The following is a 17,939-nucleotide window of genomic DNA, read 5'->3' as shown; positions in this document are numbered from 1 at the left end:
ATGCGACCAGGCCCCATCCGGAAACGTCGTGTGAAAGTCAGATGATTAGTAAGTAGATTTTTAGATGTGCCTGATTCCCTGGCCGTACATCTCAATGTCATTCAGCATCGGCATTGTGTTGTTGATATTCGCCCATTGATCAAGCAAAGTATCGTCGGCAAAGAACGGATCCTGAAAAGCGTCTCCAACATCAAGTTGCATCCAAGGTTGATAGGAAGTGGCAGCGTAGAATGGATCTGTGATTTGCTGACTGCTGCTTGGAATTCCATTCGTGCCAGAGGTGGGAATTGCCGACGGCTGTGGATTGTTCTCTGCATTTTGCATCGATGGACCCTCTGATCGACGCCCGACATGTATGCTTCCAAGCAGTGGGACTCGGAGAGTCAAGCCTGGCTCGTTCGAGTTCGCCGGCTTGCTCAGATGTGCGATCAATCCCTTGAGCGCAGCAGCAGCATCTCGCGCGAAGTCGCTGCCTGCTTGTCCAGATACGAACTCCATAGTCATGACGATTTGCTCAACGCTGCGGAGACGCGATCCCTCGTCATGCCTGGGCAGCAGATTGCTGTCAAACGACGAGAGTAGGAGGTAAACCGCAGCAGTGAAGACTTGCATGTCCACTATCCTGCAGAGAAAGAATCCTGAAGGAAGTGCACGTCGGACATGGGAGTATCGTCGAGCTAAAGCATGACAAGCTTCGAGACATTGCATACGGCTGTAGGCATATTGATTGTACTCATCCTGTGCCATTGCTGTGTGGAGATGTACCCTAAAGTGTGTCAGAAACGGTGATTTCACGGATCTTCAGAGCATATATTGCCAGGGTAGCCGGCGGTGCCGCCAAACGTTCGTACCTGGCAGTGAAATAGCAGTGCCAAAACTGAACCATCAGAGACGCAGAGAGATATTGCGCAGACTCTTGCCACCAGTCCACAGGTGTAAGTGACTTCAATGCTCGGAGCTCCTTATCCGCAGCAAGAACCTTGTCGTATAACGTCTCGACTGTTTGTCCACACATGTAGCCTTCATCCAGTTCAGTCACATGCATTGAGATGCCGGCCAGCTGGAACATGAAACGCTGCACATGAACCATTCCGTTAGTGTCAATGACTTGCCTCGGCGGGAATGTGCGAGTTGAAGTCGCTGCTGGTAGATTGAACATCATACTAGCGAGGCGATCGGTAGCACAAATGGTCTCCCAAAGTGCTACTTTGCTGGTAGTGCCAGAGAATGGTGCAACAGTGTCGATTTCTCGTCCAGCGCTGTCGTTTTGTGCTTGGTACCAAGCGCGTGGCAAGCCGCTGAGCTCTGCTAGAGCTACAATTCGCCGCAATGTGAGCCATAGCGGTCTGCTTTGCCCAAAACCTAGTAGTCACACTGTCAACGCGGACATTCAGATGCCGTGGTGCATGTTCCCTTTCGTCACATGAAGTACCACAGCTGTGAAGTGCCGCGGATCCATCTCGAGAGCATACTTACCAAACTGAAGTCGTAAGTATAGTATAGTGGCAGACATCCCCTCCACTGTTGAAGCAATGCCGGTGTGCGAGACTATTACAGCTTCTACAACGGCCATTACCGACTTGACGTAGCTGTCGATGTTTTTGATGCCTGGATGGGTCGTCAGATGCTGGAGGCATCGATAAATCCAGTGTCGAAAAATGTATACTCACCCGGCAGGACAGTTGTACGCTCGTCAGCTGGTATCTGCCTCGCTGTCATCGCGAACGACAGCAAGAAGGATGCAATTTTCACAGGATCCGCATTCGGCTTCAGCATATGTTCGTGCTGGTTCACCAGCTCATCGCGATTGGGAGTCGCGGAAGTCGCAGGGAAAAGTTCAAAGTACAAGCTCATCCATGGCACGGCGTAGGAGGACACGGCGATGACATCATCTCTCGCTGGCACAAGTGCCTGCAGTTTTGCCCGCGCCTGATCAAGGTAGCGAGTCGAACAAGGAGGCCGTTCTTGAGAGCGGCTCCCAAAGTCGGGCCCTCGCTCATCAGGACCTATCAGAGCATTGTCGAATAGGATCCGGAGATGCTCTGGCGGCTGGGATCCCACTTGCATTAACCGCTCGTCCCCTTCGGAATCATGATCATCGAACACAGGTCCTGTGGTTTCACTCGCGGCACTGGTCGCTCTTCCAGGTGAGGTATGCGATTTGCTTTGTACAGTTGCGGCGATATGGGCCAACTGCGACTCCAGACGAGCTATCCGATCCTTCGAGCTGACCTTGTTCGTAGTGGTGTTGCGACGAGTGTACAGCTGCGGTACGCATTTTCGACCACGTTGCTGACATGGGGTGCTACAACGATTAGTGATGTACGGACTACCGCACTAACTAATTCTTCCGAGTGTGTATGTTGTACGTTGTCGTCCATAAACATACCAAACCCTGTCCCTCTCATCCGCCCAGAGACAACGAACCTTTCGCTGTCGGCCTGGTGGTGAATCATGAGCATCACGTCGGACAATCGGGACGCAGATACTGACATTCAACACAGCTCTTGGTGCCTTTGCGAATGCGTTTGAGGTCGCCTTGTGGAGATTCGCTCTCTCCGCTGGCGTGCACGCGCTCCATTGTTGTTGCGACGATGGCTTCGGACGAAGTTGTGACGTTCGGAAGAAATCTGTCGTCCGGAACTTCGGACTTTTGCGCGTGCATCAAACGAAAGGATCAATTCGCTTAACTAACTTAGGATCCGAATCAAATGTTGAGCAGCCGCATGACGGACGACATGTCGCAACTTCCTGCGGCTTCGGACGAAGCGCGGACGAAAGAAGCAACACTAACTCGACGCCTTCTGCCACGCTTTTGCCAATCATACCACCAAGAGACAAAGATGGCGCCTCGCTCCGGATGTAATGAGGGTCCATGAACGCAACTGCATCCAGACAGCATCTACGGTAGTGTTACACAGATTTTCAACACAGCTTCTAGTATCACAATAACTTCACAAGCCGCATTACACACACTCAAATACAATGGAGCAATCACAAGGGCCGCCCTACCCATCAAAGGTAGCCGGCGTAGGCGGAAGAGCCATGCCTATACCAGACGTCCCAATCGCCTCTGTACTTCTGGTCTTCTATGTTGGATCCGCGATCGGGAACATGACCATACTCCAACTCAACAGACGAAAAGGCCACAAATTCCTCCTCTCTGGGTTACTATTCGGCTTCTCCATGGCACGAATCTTAACACTATCACTACGAATAGGAGTCGCATACCACCCGACCAACGTCTCGCTCTCGATTGCCTCGATGATCTTCGTCAACGCCGGTATCCTCATCGTATACATCGTGGATCTCCTCTTCGTTCAACGAATCATTCGAGCTGGACAGCCTGAGATTGGCTGGCATCCTCTATTCCGGCTTCTGTTCAAGATCGTATATTCTCTGGTAGCGTTGGCACTGGTACTGGTCATCGTCTTTATCGTCCTTAGCTTCTACACTCTGGAAACGCATCTCAGGACGATCTGCCGAGACATTCAATTGGCTGCCATTACTTGGTTACTCGTGGTCGCTGCTCTGCCGCTTGTGCTCCTTGTACTCGCATGGGTCTTGCCGAAATCTAAGAATGCGCAGACTTTCGGAGCTGGTAGCATGACAGCGAAGAGTCTGGTACTGGCCGTCTCCAGCACCCTCTGCACTCTTGGAGCCGGATTCAAGGCTGGTGTCAATTGGCAGGCACCGCGACCAATCAACAATCCTGCATGGTACCACTCGAAGGCGTGCTTCTACGTCTTTTTCTTCGTGCTGGAGATCATTATCCTGTACTTTTTCCTCGCTGTACGTGTGGATCGACGATTCCACGTGCCCGACGGCAGTAGTAAGCGCAAGACGTTCGAAGTCGCCACAGAAGAACAGAAACAGAACGACGAGAATGCGTTGGACCATGAGTCAGACATGGATAAAGAGCCGGAGACAGACAAGGAAGCCACTGTATAGATCAAGCTGGAGAGAAAATGGAGGATAGTGGAGTTCCAGTCTCTTGGACCACAGGAATGATGTGATGACGACCTTGACGATTTGGTGTAGCATGATACCACATGAGCGAGCATGGGCAATGAATATGTACGAATAGTGTACCGATGCGGCAAAACTCTCGAATCTGAGATTGATTTCGCATTTAGCCTGCACAGATTGGCGGAGATTGTAAATCAGTGGCACGGCACAAGCAACAGAGTTGCACCTTACCCACCTTTCTTTGTTGAACTTCGATTGAGGAGTTCGGTCGATATCAAATCACATTCCGCTGCGCTGCCATATCCATACTTCGTCCCAAGGACACCAGGTCAAACCAACTCCAGTTGTCAAGAGGCTCGGAGCACCTAGCGGAAGTCGATACAGCACACATCTAAAAGGTATAATCCGCGCCAACACCCGTCCAATCGATGCTTCTTAGCCAAGAATCCAGGTCCGAATAATCTAGTTCATCAAAGCCATTTTGCTCTCCGACGATCAAGTCGCATCCGCTAGTCTCTACCGTCTGCTGTATGGCTGCTGTCGTGTCAACCAAAGTTCCTGTAGCGGCCGTCTGAGCAATTTGATTCGAGCGTTCATCTTCTTTTGTAGTTGTGCCAGAATCAAGCACTTCATCCAAAGCCTTGGCAATTCTTCGTGCAGCCCTCGTGCAAACTGCATGGTTGGCTTCTCCGGGCTGACAGATGCCCTCGAGACTGGCCACGAACACGGACAAATCGCGAACCAGCTTCGATCGACTAATGATCCCGTGCCAATTTTGAGCACCTTTATTGGAAATGGCTTCGATCATCGTTGCTGCGGCCGAGAGCCCGTAGTCCAGCATCTGAAGAGTCGTCAGCGTACCTTTCGGAAGCATCGACGCCCTTTGATCAACTCACTACGTATGAGTTGTCAAATCGCAGGAAAATGCTGCGATCTCGTACTTGTGAAAGATGATTGACAGTGTTGACTATCAGACTTGCCACTTCCAGGGCTTTTTTTGCATGTAGTGCATCTGACGACATCAGCTTGCGGTGAATGCGGAAACTGCTTTGAAGATGCAGCAGGTAGACGACAGCCAGCATTAAACATTCCTTCGGATGAACCTTTGTATACCACACTTCGGGCGTGTAGCGCAGTTTGTCAGGAACAGAGTCCCAAAATGCATTCAATTGGTCGTAAAGCACAAGCAACTCACGAGTAGAGTCGGGCGTAACTGTCTGGTACTCGTAGGCGATAATCTTTTCTTGAATCACGCTCGCCATGTACCGCATGCGGCACCAAGTAGTGCTGCAGTATAGCCCGTCCGGGTTCCAGCCGTTGGCCGTCAGTTTGCTCCGCGCTTCCTGGAGAGTGACTGGATCTCCCAAGAGCTCATGGTCACTGAGGTTCGCGGGTAATGCGCAGTCGGAGTACAAATAATTCAGTCTTGGCGGCCTGTTGAAGAGCTTAGCCCCGAATTTATCCCATTGGTAAATAACTGGAGAGATCGTAAGTGCTTGTGCTCAAGAAGTTAGTCCACGAGCGCCCTTACCAGCCCAACTCTTTCTCCGACACTCTGCAAGCCAAAAGGGAGTACCGCTAGCTGCCTTAGATTCGCGATGGATGCCCAGTATGTAGACATCCGAGGTAAGGTCCCCCAGAGATCTCCAGACATTCGGATGTGAGTCTCCTTGCGCATTTGTGTATAGTCGTGTGAGCTCAAACGACAGCCATATCATAACGTCGTTGACACTCGGAGCCAGCTCCCGCGCCAGGTACAAGCAAGATTGAGCGGCCTTGAACAATGCATGCAACAATTCATCATCCTGCTCGACTTCTATCGGCATGCTCTTTCCATGAGCTCGAGCCGCAATGGTGTATATCAGGCCCAGCATCTCCAGGCGAAGGTTGTCTCCCGTGAACATTTCAACGAACGTTCGATAGTCCTGATCGGGCTGTATGTTCAACTTGGCAGACGTGGAATGAATGACCGCTTCCGCCAACAGATTGATATTCCCCGTGGACTCTTGATCTTCATGAAGCGAGAATTTCCTCACAGTCGCAGACAGAGTGGAAGCGGCATAATTCATGAGGGGACCAGGCACGAGTGCTACTTGGGCCTCGCTTGCATAGGTCGATATGAGTAGCGATACAGCCTCAATATGTCGAAGTTGCCGCAAATTCTCTATCGTGTCTTGCAAAAGTCGTCTATGGGTGGTCTCGCGGCTTTCGAATTGAGCTCGCCTGCTGTCTGATTCGTTCTCTACACGAATCGCGTGCTCAATGGCATTTTCGCACCCTCGCTCCGGTGGTCCAGCTTTCTCCAGGGAAGAGTTCGACGATGTCCAAGTCTGGGCGAAAACGCTTGAGTCGCTGTTCTGAGCCGCAGACGCCCGGGGTTTGGTGAGCGGCGCCGGGTGGTAGTAACACTTCGCTACCTGACCTCGCTGCTTGCACCTTGAGCATACTGGCCGCTAGTAGTTCACCGTGAGTGAGGCGAGACAATTGCAACGATACAGATCTCTCACCCCATGGTCGCAACGGATCTTGCCCTTCCTGCATGGCTCACAAGAAGCGAGCTTGCCATTCCGCCTGCTGGCTGGGTTGCGGTCGACCATGTCATGTCGGGGATCAGGATGTGTGTGGGAGTGGAACGGAATGGATGGGGGAGACGGAGCAAGAGCGGAGTATTCTAAAGCGGAGTGACTTTCGGCACTCGGAACCAGCTCGACGGACTCAAATCCTCCTTCCTGCCACACTCCTCTCAGTCTGCACGATTCACATTGTGGACGGCATTCACAGCGTAGGCATCCATTCCGATGGCTTGCGACCACTGACGTCTGGAGTTTGGCGACGAGCACGCCATGCAAGCGATTGGATGCTCGCATTGCCTCCATCCAGGACCGCAGCCAGTATGCTGTCGACAACGGTAATGGATCAACACAGAGCTTTGAGGATGCCTCATCTGCGGACTGTCGTTCCGTATAACCCGTGCACACAGTCCGAGTGAGATGTGGGCGAGTAAAGATATAAGACGCTCTGGTTGACCTCAATGTCGCTGGAACACACTTGTCTGCCACAGACTGAATATCATCGAGTAGTCAAACCAAACAACCATCGCCAGACAATCACACTTCGACATTATGGCACTTCTCAAGAAGCTTTTGGCCAGCCGAAACTGCACCAGCAATGCCGCTGCCGACTCAGAAACATCTTCTCTCAATGAGAAAACCTCACTACTAAAGACCGTCCGCATAACAGAGAGCACATTGCCAGAACGAGAAGTTGAGGCAGAGCGAGAGAAGCAGCAGAAACGCTATGACTGTCGCATATCCACCACAGTCCTCGCAAACCATCTTGTCATGAGGGCATAGACGTGGCGGAGTAATGCTTACGAGCAAGTGAGCAGATTACGACCTCATGCGAATCTCGTGACTGACTGAGAGATAGACCCTGCTCCGCATCATGATGGTCGTTACTCACCTGCAGAGAACTGCACAGTCAGACAAGCGGATACAAGATCAAAGTCCATCGATTGTTGGGTGGAGAGCACTTCCACGATCGAAACACGTGCAGCGGAGGGAGAGTACATGCAAGAAGCAAAAGCACATGGTGCCGTAATACACATTGAAGACGCGTCCAAAGTGGAGCGCCAGCCATTTTCTGCAGCACGAAGCCTTCTGTCCAAGTCATTGGTATACCGCTCTCCAAATGTGCCGCTGTCGACATTCGCGGTGAGCGGAGACACCGAGAACACGAGGCACAGCAATTTGACGCGAGATCGCACGTGCAAAGGCTTGAATCAATCGATGGAGACGCCCCAAACACTCATCATTGGCCATACCCAAATCGAAGCGCATTAGTCAAAACCTTGTATATCAGTGCATCACCCGCATGCAGTTTGGTTGCTGGATCAGGTAAGCCACGGCTTACGGATTGCGCGATGGACCAATACCATCGTCGCGGCTCAGCTACTACTATCACCGCCTGCCACGTTGCTCAGCAAGCCACTTCTCTTCAAGCTTCAGCTTCGAAGCATTGTAGGGCTGATGTGTGCAGCAGCCACAAGGCGACCACGAGCGTACACGTGGGAAGCTTCGCTTGTTGCACCAATCGATCTTCTGCAACGGCTATCGCTATCAGCGATATGGCTTGTGAGGCTTGATGCTCCGCCTGGCAAGGCTGACAACGTGTGCCTTCCTGTTTCGTTGCAATCAACACAGCAAAGTCGGTGACTGTGATGTATAAAGCGAGCCTGGTTTCCCTGCTGTGTCACCTTCATCATCCAGCAACACCAATCATCACTCAGACCAGCAAACACAAACCCAAGCAACAATCTTCAACACTCTTCTCACAGAGACATCTCAAACACTCAATCAATCACACAATGGAATTCCTCGTCCGCAAGATTGAATCCAACCTCCACAAGTCCGGCATGGCAGACAACACCCCAGTTCAAGCAACAACCTCAACCTACGCGACCAAGCACCTCCTCCACCCAGCTCTGCAATCCGACAGTGCCAGCTCCACCTACTCGCAAAAGTCATCCGCATCCAGCACTCGCCGAGACTTCACCTCATTCCTCTCCCGCTCCAACAGCTCCGAGAAGAAATCAAACAACTCCTCCCGCGCAAATTCGACAGCAAGCAAACGCTCCACCCGAGAATTCGTCTCATCCATGTCAGCTTACCCATGGGTCACCGGCAGCTCCGAAAATGGGCTGACAAGCTCTGCAGCCAGCTCGGTTCGCTCAAAGGGCGAGAAAAAGCGCAGCGAAAAGGCAAAGAAGGACGAAGAGGTGTGGCACTGGACGTTCCCATGCCTCTCTGGATGTGTTTAGGGTATTGAGTTCCTCTACATTGTGATGGCAATCTGGCACATAGGAGCAAGCGAATCATTGAGGAGCATTTGGGCGGCGTTGAATTTGATGCATCTTCGATAGCATTAGTAGTCCGGCATACAGCACAAGTAAAGAAACTCTTTCAAAGCATATCAAGTACACTCTCAATTGCAGCCCTATTATTCTTAGGCTCGGGGTATCAAGCGAAGTTCAAATCTCCCCCCAAAAGCGCCCAAGTATTTTCACAATGCGCACTACTGTTACAATTCTTTTCCCACTGCTCAATCGAGCTCACTCAACCCACTCTGCTGCGGAGGCTCCCACGTAATCATCTCAGGCAAGAAAGCACAAAACCACCAATCACTAGCAGTCCATCCTCCAGTCCAAATGCCATTAATCTCCTCGCCCTCACCACATCTCCGAGCCAGACCCGTCTGCTCCATCCAATGCAGAATCAACTCGATTTCCCACTGCCAGAGTTTATGATTGTGGGCCTGCTGCATGGTGACAGCACGTTCGCCGGAGCGGAAGACCAGAAGGTGCAGAATGGACCTCAGGCACATGTCCCAGATGTCATCGACAAGGTTACCGTGAATGTCAACCCAGAAGGGAATACGTGGTCCGATCTCGCCCTCGACAACCTGGGGTGCCAGAGGAATCGGGATATCATTTCTCAACTCCGGCTCGTACCTGTAATTAGATGTCTTCACGTAGACGAGATCGAACTTGAGCTGATCTTGATTCGCACGCTTTGTCTGGTAATTGGTGCCGGAATAGCCCCAGGGCGAGAGTTTCGGAGCCGGTGCATCGAATTCCTGCTTCGTCTCTGGCAGTATCACGGTGCATTTCACCATGCCGGTTGCACACAAGTTGGTCAAGACTGTGTAATCCTGATCAGAAGTGACCGGGATAAGCGGCAGAGCGTCGGTCTGCTTGAAGTAGTCGTTGATCCTTGACCAAGAGTGGGCTAAAGCACACAGGTAACGGTGCTCGTCACAATCCTTCGTGGCTGGCCATCTACGGAACTGAATCAAGACTTCGTGGTGGATCTGGAAGTTCCGACCTGGCTGTTGCCTGCCTTTCTTGTCCTGGAGGAACATCTTAGATTCGACCATTTCATTGGCGACTTGCTTGAGGACCTTGCTTCCCAGGACACTGATTTTCCGAGCCGCATCTTCAGCGTTGTAGCTATGCTGCTTTGTCATGGCTACCGCACGGACCCATGACTTGGCAAGGAGCAAGTCCTTGTTCGTGTTCTCAGCAGGCTTGATCTCGCCTGGCAACAAGTTGCCCAGAAGATATCGTTGCGCCAAGTGTCTTCGATTCTGGTCGGTGATAGTCGTGAAATAATCATCCTTGTTCAGCTCGAACACTTGGCCCCGCTCTTCGACTGTGAACTTCTCCTGTACCAATTCTTTCGAGGCAGGAAGATCAGGGACATCAGGATGCTCGTCCACAGTGAGAGACATATTCATCGGAATAGTTGCCTGCACCCACTCGAAAAGTGCTGGCCAGTCAGTCTCGTGCGAAGCTTGAAAGTTGACGACAGGAAGCTCGCCACGTTCATAGGCCTCCAAGAAAGGCTGCCTGATGTCGTCGCGGAGCTGCTCAACATCAGGTCTGCGACTGCGCACATAATGACCCCAGCGACGACGGAGGAACTCGCCTTCATATCGATAGCTCAATGCATGAGCAATCAAGTTCCAGCTGAGTTTGTCCTGGTTCACACCGCCAGCTATGGCACTGACCAGAGCGATGGCAATCACGAGACGATCGACGTCCTTGAAATCCTGATGAGCTTGACGGTCTCTCGTTGTGAAAGCCTTCTTGACTCCGCGAGCACCAGACCCCTTCACTTTCGGGAGTTTGACAGGCCGACGGTCCTCGGGATTATCTCCAGCTGCAGCGGGTACAAAGTCCTCGTCAGAGTCACGAGCAGCTTCATCACCATCTGCTTGTCGCTTCTTTCTCGATGTGTATTTCCTGCGCTTCTTTGGAGGCTCTGGTTCGGGCTCGGGAGTGATGGCGACAGAGCTTGGCGTAGGCGCTGCTTCAAACACGGATCCGTCATCATCGTCGACAAAACGTGGACCTGCAGGTCTGGGCTCGGACGACACTATCGCATCGAGCTTCTCCTTAGGAACCTTGAGCGTGACGATCGCCGTTGATTCCAAAACTGCTCCACCGCTGACATGATCTCCCTGGTTGATCTGAGCAATAACGCGGGCTGTCTCTCTCTGGTACTGCTCGCTGGACAGCGTTCCAGGCGCCGCACGCCAATTGAAAGCCTGTTGCGTCAAGCCTTGCCCGCTGGTACCAAAAGTTCCATTGCTTTGGGTGAAGACTTGTGCAGGAGACATAAGATGTGCTGCGGCAAGCTCCCGCGATTTCCTGCCATCTTCCCACCACACTTTACGAGGTGGCTTGGGTGCTGGGGCGCGGATTGAGCCCAGCGGTCTTCTTGTCTTGCGCACTGGTCTGGTGGATTTACCTCTAGGCAATACATTATCAAACTTGATTTCCTGGGATATGTTGGCCTTGTAACCCGGTGGGCGAGGTTGCATAGCAGCGGAAAGGTCGTGTTGGTAATTGTCCAACTGGATCTGCCCCGCTGCGTCCCCTAAAAGTTCTGCTTCCTCAGCCGCGATTTCGGCAGCAATCTGCGCGTCTTCCAAGGCCGCTTCTCGCTGCTCTTTGCGCCTCTTTTCTTGATGCTTCAGATTGGCCTTGTTTTTCGACTCATTGTGCACTTCCAGCATATGCTTACGGTAAGCTTGAGCGTTGGCAAAGCCTCTGCTCTGAGCCTCTCGATCAGCTCGGGCAGCAGCATCTGCAGTCTGATGAACGACGAGATCTGGATCCTCAGGAAATTCATCGTGGCGCCGCTTCATGTAAGTTACGGTGTTCTGGGAGAGCCTGACATCTCCATTCTTCGCCTTCTTGCGCCCAAACTTGAAGCTCGCTGTCTCTCGTAGTTCTTCGTTGATTTCGACTTCCTCGGGTAGGTATTGCAGTGGATAACATTTCATCATCTTCTTTCGCATCTCTGTGACGATCTCATCTTCTGCGTTGACCGACGGCTCAGCCAATATCTGTTTGGTGATCACAGCGCTGTGCTTGGATTTGAACTGGAATCGAAAGCGCTTCAGCTTCTTCTCCGTCATGAGCTGCTCCACAGCACGCTCAACAGTGTGCTTGTCGGGGAGACGATTGTGAATCTTTCTCCAAGCTGTTGTTAGCACGTACCACACTTCGCTGTCACCTGGGAATACGCCTCCACATTGCCGCACAGCATTGAGGATGAGCTCATGCCGCTGAAGTTGGGTGCTACCACCGAGTCGTGGCGGACCAGATTTCTTGTTGGTTGTGCTCTTCAGGACACGAGTCGGTCCTACTTCCGCGATCTCGACATCAGCCTGCTCGGAGATGTCCACATCCATTTCGTCTTCCGCGATGGTATCATCTCCGAAGGTGCCATCTGCAGGATCGTCGTTCCCGAGGTTTTGGTACTCGTCTCCATCCTCATCAGAGAGCTCCGTTCGGTCCCCCAAGACAGCTTCTTCATTTTGCGTGGTAAAAATCTCTGTCGTGCTGTCGCGAGGCTGCTCGTAAGGCCGAACGATCATCAAGGGAGAGGCTTGCCACGCAGGTGCTGTGTTCCGTGGAGTAATCGAGGCCGCCTCAGGCGTCAATTCCGGAACGACACGAGACGGTGCCGGAGTAGCATGGTCTCGAGGTGCCAATTCGTTGGCGGGGGTCTGTACCGATCCATGCTGGCGAATAGCACTCTGGGACGCGTGGTTCGACGTTGTTGACTTAGTCGCCTTGCGTTGTGACAAAACTTTTCGAGCGCCAGGACCACGGAATGTCTCGTGAAAGCTGTCCGGAGGCGGCATTCCTTGCTTCCAGCGGCCTGCGCCGACATGATAGAACGTCTCGTCCGGGTGAGCATCTACGTATGCTGTAGAGAAATACTCATTGCTCGTCGTTGGTGTGGCCACTCGCTTCGCTGTGGGCGGTGCTCTCGAGGGTAACGGCTGGACGGCTTGCTGCATCGGATTCTGCGTGGTGGGCTGTGAAGCTTTGCTTGCAGGTTTCGGAGCACCGTGAGAAGATACAGCAAGGTGTGTCCAGTCTTCGTTGTCGGTCTCACTGTCATCGGAGGACTCGGTTTCGATGGCGTCCTCTACAGGTGCCACGTCGCTTGCGACCGAGGCATCGTTTCTGGCAAGCTTGGGCGGACTCTCTGGAATCTTCGCACGACTCGTACGCTCCTGTTCGGGAGTGGAAGACAGCGGTTGTTGTACATCGAACGGAGTTTGGACAACGCCGCCAACTTCGTTCGGAAGAGCAGCACTGTTGGCCTTTTGACTTGTCAAAGCTGGGCTGGATGTGGCGTAACGAGCGTTAGACGTTCCAGCAGCAAAAGCTGCATGGTCAGGAATCTCTGTAGGCTTGAATTTGGGAGTGGTGATGGGCTCCCTCGCTTTAGATCCGATGAGCTTCTGAAGCTCAGCCAGAACTTCCAGGTCTCTCTTAGACTTGCGGCCTGGCTTGGCTGAGAGAAGTCGGTATTGCTGCTGTGGGGTTGCCCTATGCTCTGGTGCAAACCTGCTAAGATAGAATGATGTCGTATCTGCGATTTTTATCCTCGCGGATGACTTGCTCGCAATACCTTGATTGACGTTGACGCCTGAGATAGGCGTGATCGGAGCTGCAGCGACGGAAATCGGAACTGGAAGTGGCTGTTTCTGGGCCTTGTCTCCAGTGATAGACGGCGTGACTGGAAGCGGTGGGTCAAGCGCTTTGGGCGCAGAGCTTTCGGTGATACCACGAGCTTCTTTGTCGATACCATTCCCAGCTGGAGATTCCTCTGTTTCGGCATGCGAGGGGCGAGATTCGCCTTCAAGCAGCACCTGCGAACTCTCTGCTACGCCTGCAACATCAAGTCCGACGTGAGACACTTCCGTGTCTTGATTCATTCGCGGTGTTGCAGAGCGGCGCACAGAGTCGCCAGATCCAGATGCTAGCTCACCTCCAAAGCCTGAGTCCTGATCCAAGGACTCAGCATTATCAGGTCCCTCCGAGAGCATAGTATCTGCCGTCTTCTGCCTCTTAGCGTTCATTTCTCCAGCATCAGAGTCCGAGTTTTCAATGATGTCGTCCGAGATCTTGAGCGCACTGCCAACCTTGGCCGTACGTCTCCTACCAAGTGGCTTCGCCGGTGCGAATCGTGGAGAATCGTCCTCATGAAACCAGTCCAACTCGTGCAGACGAACGGACCTGATCACAGCAATCTTCGCATTTCTCGGTCGTCCACGAGAGACGAAGTTTCCAGCCTTCAAACTCTTGGCTCCTGGTGGGTTGATGTAAAGGCCAGGTCTTTCGCGTCGCAGGATTTCAGATTTGACCTCAGCAACTCGGTCAGCTGGCAATTCGCTAGACTGCATCGCCACCAACTCTTGCGAACGATCGCCATTATCGGTGGGAACGGTCCGCATGGTGCCGTCAATCGCACGTTGCCTCTTTGCGGCGATATGCTGGCTGCCCAGACGCGCTTCGTCAGCGGACCTCTTGCGACTAACACTCAACTCAAGTCTAACACGGTTCTCGGCCGTCTTTTGGGCGAAAAGGTCATACTCCGCGTACTCTTTCTCCTTTATCCGGCGCGGCTTGTGAAATGGAATGTAGTCGTCTACCGTCCCGGGCCCTCGCCTTGAGTTGGCACCGGATCCTGGACTCGCCAGGACCCCACTGTCCTGTAGGACAGCAAGTTGAGAATCCAATGCTTGCTGAGTGTTGAAATCGCCGGACTGATCACCTTCTGCTGCTGCCAATGGAATCTCGAACGCCCTGGGAGACTTCCTTCGGCTGTCAAGAGGTGACTTCGAGGGTATTCGACGGGATTTCGGGGTGGCTGGAGGCTCATCCTCATCGTCTGCGGTATCCTCGAGGTCGACACTGGGCTCACAAATCTCGGCATCTGGCACTCTAGCCCTACTTGGTCGTTGACGCATAGCATACGGGCTCTTGTTTGCCTTCGCGATGCCATCATCAGGCGTCGGAGTCTCGACCTCGAATTGAGCTGACTTTGGCGGTCGACCCATTTTCTTGCCGTTCTTGCTAAGGCCGCCATACGAGACTGGGCCTTTCCTTTTCGCGCGAGGAATCGACGCTGTTGATTCCCAAGACTCAGATTTCTTCTTGCTGCGCCCCGAAGCCGCCTTTGCGCGGACGACTGGTGGCCTGGGTGCCGCCGGGACGAATTCTTCATCGTCCTCCACGACGACCTCATCTTCATCGACCCCAACAGCAAGCATTCGATCTACGAGTACACCTTTGCGACCATCGGTGAGTGACGCTCGGCCATCGCGACCGGCTAAGAGCTTATGAGCCACTTTTGGAAAACCCCATTGATCCAAGTCAGGCTTTTCCTCCAGTGGATTCTTCTTAGCTTTTGAACTGGTGTTGTCTAGAACAGCGTCCCACACAGCTTTGCCAGCAGCAACTGCCTTTTCGAAGTTCGCCAAAGTCCGGTACTTGAATTGAGCGGAGCGACCGAAGACAGCGGTGTCCCGGACCACAGTCAAGTGGCGCAGGTGAGGGGGCTGTGAATGCTGCCAGATATCGGTCAAATGCGCAAGAGACTCATCCATGGGCCGCTTCCAGAGCGGTCCGACTACCGCTGACTGGAGTTGTGTTGAGCTAATACCACCTTCACCGGACTCGTTGATTTGGTTGAACAAGATGTTCACCAATGGGATATCAGGATTCCAGTGAGGCGGTACACGGTCCTCGAGTCTATCCAGATCATTGATGTCCGTGTCACCGGTGTCAGTGGCAGCAGCTTGGCGTTTGAAGGCCTGAATTTGCTGAGCAGTGGTTCCGACCTCTTTCATTGTACCAATTTCAATAAGTCCATCATCGTTCTCATCGGAGGAATCAGCACCATCTGCAGCGCCTTCAGTGTCGGCTTGATCATCGTCCTCATCGTCACTAGCTCGCATCTTTTTGTTCGGATCGGACTGCTCCCACAGCAATCGATCGTACTCTGTTGGCTCCCGCATAAGTTGAATGGCTTTTGCTTTGCGCCAGACTGGTTGTCCCACTCTGGTAATCACTTCGCCCTCTCGGTCGGCCATCTTGGCAGTTACGCGACGAATGCATCCGCCCTCTGCAAGACGCCTAACGCATCGGGCCAGAATTTTGGTCTCCCATCTAAGCGCCATTTGAAAGCCAAGACCATAGCGGAGGTCAGCCATGGTGACGATGCCGTTATTCTCTTTCAGCATGCGCATCATTGTGGTGTACATTTTGTCGTAGTGAATTACGGGCTTGAGATTGTTGATGGCGGACTCTTCTGGTGGTTTTTCAAGACTTTGTGTCTTTGAGAAGCGGATGAGCTTCAGCAGACTCGTCTTGCCAGTGCTGCCGATAACAGTTTCCTTCGTGATGTAGCCCTTAGCCTGAAGATTATCCGTCCGTTTTGGCACCGAGCGCTTGTCTTGCCCCGTCATTTTGGTAATAGTAGGCTGCAGCACTCCGGTCGAGCTGTGCGCAGCAATAATGGACAGAATCTCGAACTCGAGTGGCGGGATGCGCCTGAAGTCCGGTCCATGGCCAGCGATCGCCTGCCATATTCGGTCGTCGGTCGTGAATATGCGCTTGTCTGCGAGCTTCTGTGCAATCTCAGCCGTCGCCGACTCCTTAAGAGAGTTTCGGCCGGCAATGTCGAGATCATCGGCTGGGTTGACACGTCGCAATTCAACATCGGGATGTCGGCACAACCACTCGAGCACCGCAGAGAGAAGCTTTTCGTCGACTGTGATTTGGCTGACAGGGGGCACATCTGCAAATAGTGAATCCCGCTCCACTTCCTCTTCGTCGGCCTCGCGAAGTCCATTCTTCTCAGCATAGTAGGCACGGACGGCATTCTCGAAGCGCACAGCGTCGTAACCTGCAATGCGGTCAGTATGCGGAAGAGGACGTAAAGCACTCGAAGTATCGTGTCGAAAAGTGCTGGACATAAGTCCGACTCGAACCGAGCACTTTCGCGATATGGACAGCGGCAGCTGGTGGGGAGGTTGGACAAAATTGAAAACGCACCTTGCGAGCCCGACAGCGCGACATCATAGAGCAGGCGCTCTATGAGTTCATCAAATCCAGCCATCTTCGTCGCGCATCTCGTCCGCGACGACGAGGCGCATGTGGAGTTGATTGGTCAAAATGTGAACGCCGAATGGCAAAAGTGTGGTTGGAGGTGAAGTGACGCGGAAGTTGATTCGAACTCGAATTGCCCCGCTGCTTGCAACGCCAAGGCGGAACTGCCTCCGAACGGTCTTTGATTGGCCGACCGCAACTTGTGAACGAAAAAGCACGAATGGTCTAGTTAGATGGAGCAAGGCTACCGTGAACTATGTCGTGAAGACTATGCCATGTCCTCTTTCGTGATTTTTGCAAATTTCCCCCGCCCTGCCATGTCGCTGTGCTGAAGACTCATCCGACCAACAGATCCCCTCTCTTGCATCAGAATCGTCGTGCCTGCAAATATTATCTCTGGAGAGTTTGTTCGACAAAGGTCCATGGGCGATAGTGTATGTCTCTCTTTCAATCGTGTTCGCTATCAACAGGAGTTTACGCCTAAATTCAACAAGTCAGAACCAGACCACGCCAAAGCCGCGTCTGAACGCACGGTTATAACGATCGCAATTCTCGGGCTTTTGTATTTTTATCTTGGGACCAAGACATTTTTCGGTGCACTTTGGGGGTTCGGAGGGAGCCGCAGCACAGGAAGAAGCTGCCATAAGTACAGCGCCAAGAATCAATTGGAAAAGTTTCATTTTGGGCCTGAAAGTCGACGCAAAAGTAAGACGAATGTAATGTACATATCCAAGGACTTCGCAATTGATAAATGCTCCTTCCTCTCCTGTGCTCATGAGACTAGACTAGTCGGTCTGGATTGAGACCGCACTACTTAGTCAAGACGCCATGAACTTCACAGCTTCCATGTCTGAACAACTGCCCATCAAGGACTAGCGGTCGATCATTTCTGTCTCTCGTTCAACCTTGACCACTTTTCATTTGCATGGCTTTTCGCCTAAATTCAGGCAGTCAGTTGAAAGCACAGATTTCCCAATCAGCCAGGAATCGA

At 52.6% G+C, this 17,939-nt stretch overlaps 6 protein-coding genes across 6 annotated transcripts; 3 read left to right on the top strand and 3 right to left on the bottom strand.

Annotated features, from left to right (window-relative positions):
* Window positions 1-60: 60 nt before the first annotated feature.
* On the bottom strand, window positions 61-2,581 carry RHO25_004696 (uncharacterized protein; the record flags this gene model as incomplete). The annotated part of the gene is made up of 6 exons (XM_023595618.2): window positions 61-766; window positions 852-1,362; window positions 1,477-1,608; window positions 1,671-2,305; window positions 2,390-2,441; window positions 2,494-2,581. 6 exons carry the CDS (start codon window positions 2,579-2,581, stop codon window positions 61-63), a joined length of 2,124 nt encoding a protein of 707 aa, XP_023457952.1.
* Window positions 2,582-2,985: 404 nt separating this feature from the next.
* Window positions 2,986-3,951, top strand: RHO25_004695 (uncharacterized protein; the record flags this gene model as incomplete). Its single annotated transcript, XM_023595617.1, has 1 exon — window positions 2,986-3,951. One exon carries the CDS (start codon window positions 2,986-2,988, stop codon window positions 3,949-3,951), a length of 966 nt encoding a protein of 321 aa, XP_023457959.1.
* A 409-nt stretch (window positions 3,952-4,360) lies between these two features.
* Window positions 4,361-6,038, bottom strand: RHO25_004694 (uncharacterized protein; the record flags this gene model as incomplete). The annotated part of the gene is made up of 3 exons (XM_023595616.1): window positions 4,361-4,810; window positions 4,866-5,446; window positions 5,501-6,038. The coding sequence occupies 3 exons, from the start codon at window positions 6,036-6,038 to the stop codon at window positions 4,361-4,363; spliced, it is 1,569 nt and encodes a 522-aa protein (XP_023457958.1).
* Window positions 6,039-7,091: 1,053 nt separating this feature from the next.
* Window positions 7,092-7,322, top strand: RHO25_004693 (uncharacterized protein; the record flags this gene model as incomplete). The annotated part of the gene is made up of 1 exon (XM_065602579.1): window positions 7,092-7,322. One exon carries the CDS (start codon window positions 7,092-7,094, stop codon window positions 7,320-7,322), a length of 231 nt encoding a protein of 76 aa, XP_065458651.1.
* Window positions 7,323-8,335: 1,013 nt separating this feature from the next.
* RHO25_004692 (uncharacterized protein) lies at window positions 8,336-8,788 on the top strand (the record flags this gene model as incomplete). The annotated part of the gene is made up of 1 exon (XM_023595615.2): window positions 8,336-8,788. One exon carries the CDS (start codon window positions 8,336-8,338, stop codon window positions 8,786-8,788), a length of 453 nt encoding a protein of 150 aa, XP_023457957.2.
* Window positions 8,789-9,069: 281 nt separating this feature from the next.
* RHO25_004691 (uncharacterized protein) lies at window positions 9,070-16,958 on the bottom strand (the record flags this gene model as incomplete). Its single annotated transcript, XM_023595614.2, has 2 exons — window positions 9,070-16,745; window positions 16,895-16,958. The coding sequence occupies 2 exons, from the start codon at window positions 16,956-16,958 to the stop codon at window positions 9,070-9,072; spliced, it is 7,740 nt and encodes a 2,579-aa protein (XP_023457956.1).
* Between the last annotated feature and the right edge of the window lie 981 nt (window positions 16,959-17,939).

This window comes from Cercospora beticola, chromosome 3, assembly GCF_033473495.1.
Source record: "Cercospora beticola chromosome 3, complete sequence".
Classification (NCBI taxonomy): Eukaryota; Fungi; Ascomycota; class Dothideomycetes; order Mycosphaerellales; family Mycosphaerellaceae; genus Cercospora; species Cercospora beticola.
The sequence above is the reverse complement of the archived record's forward strand: the minus strand, read 5'-3'. Positions and strand labels throughout refer to the sequence as shown.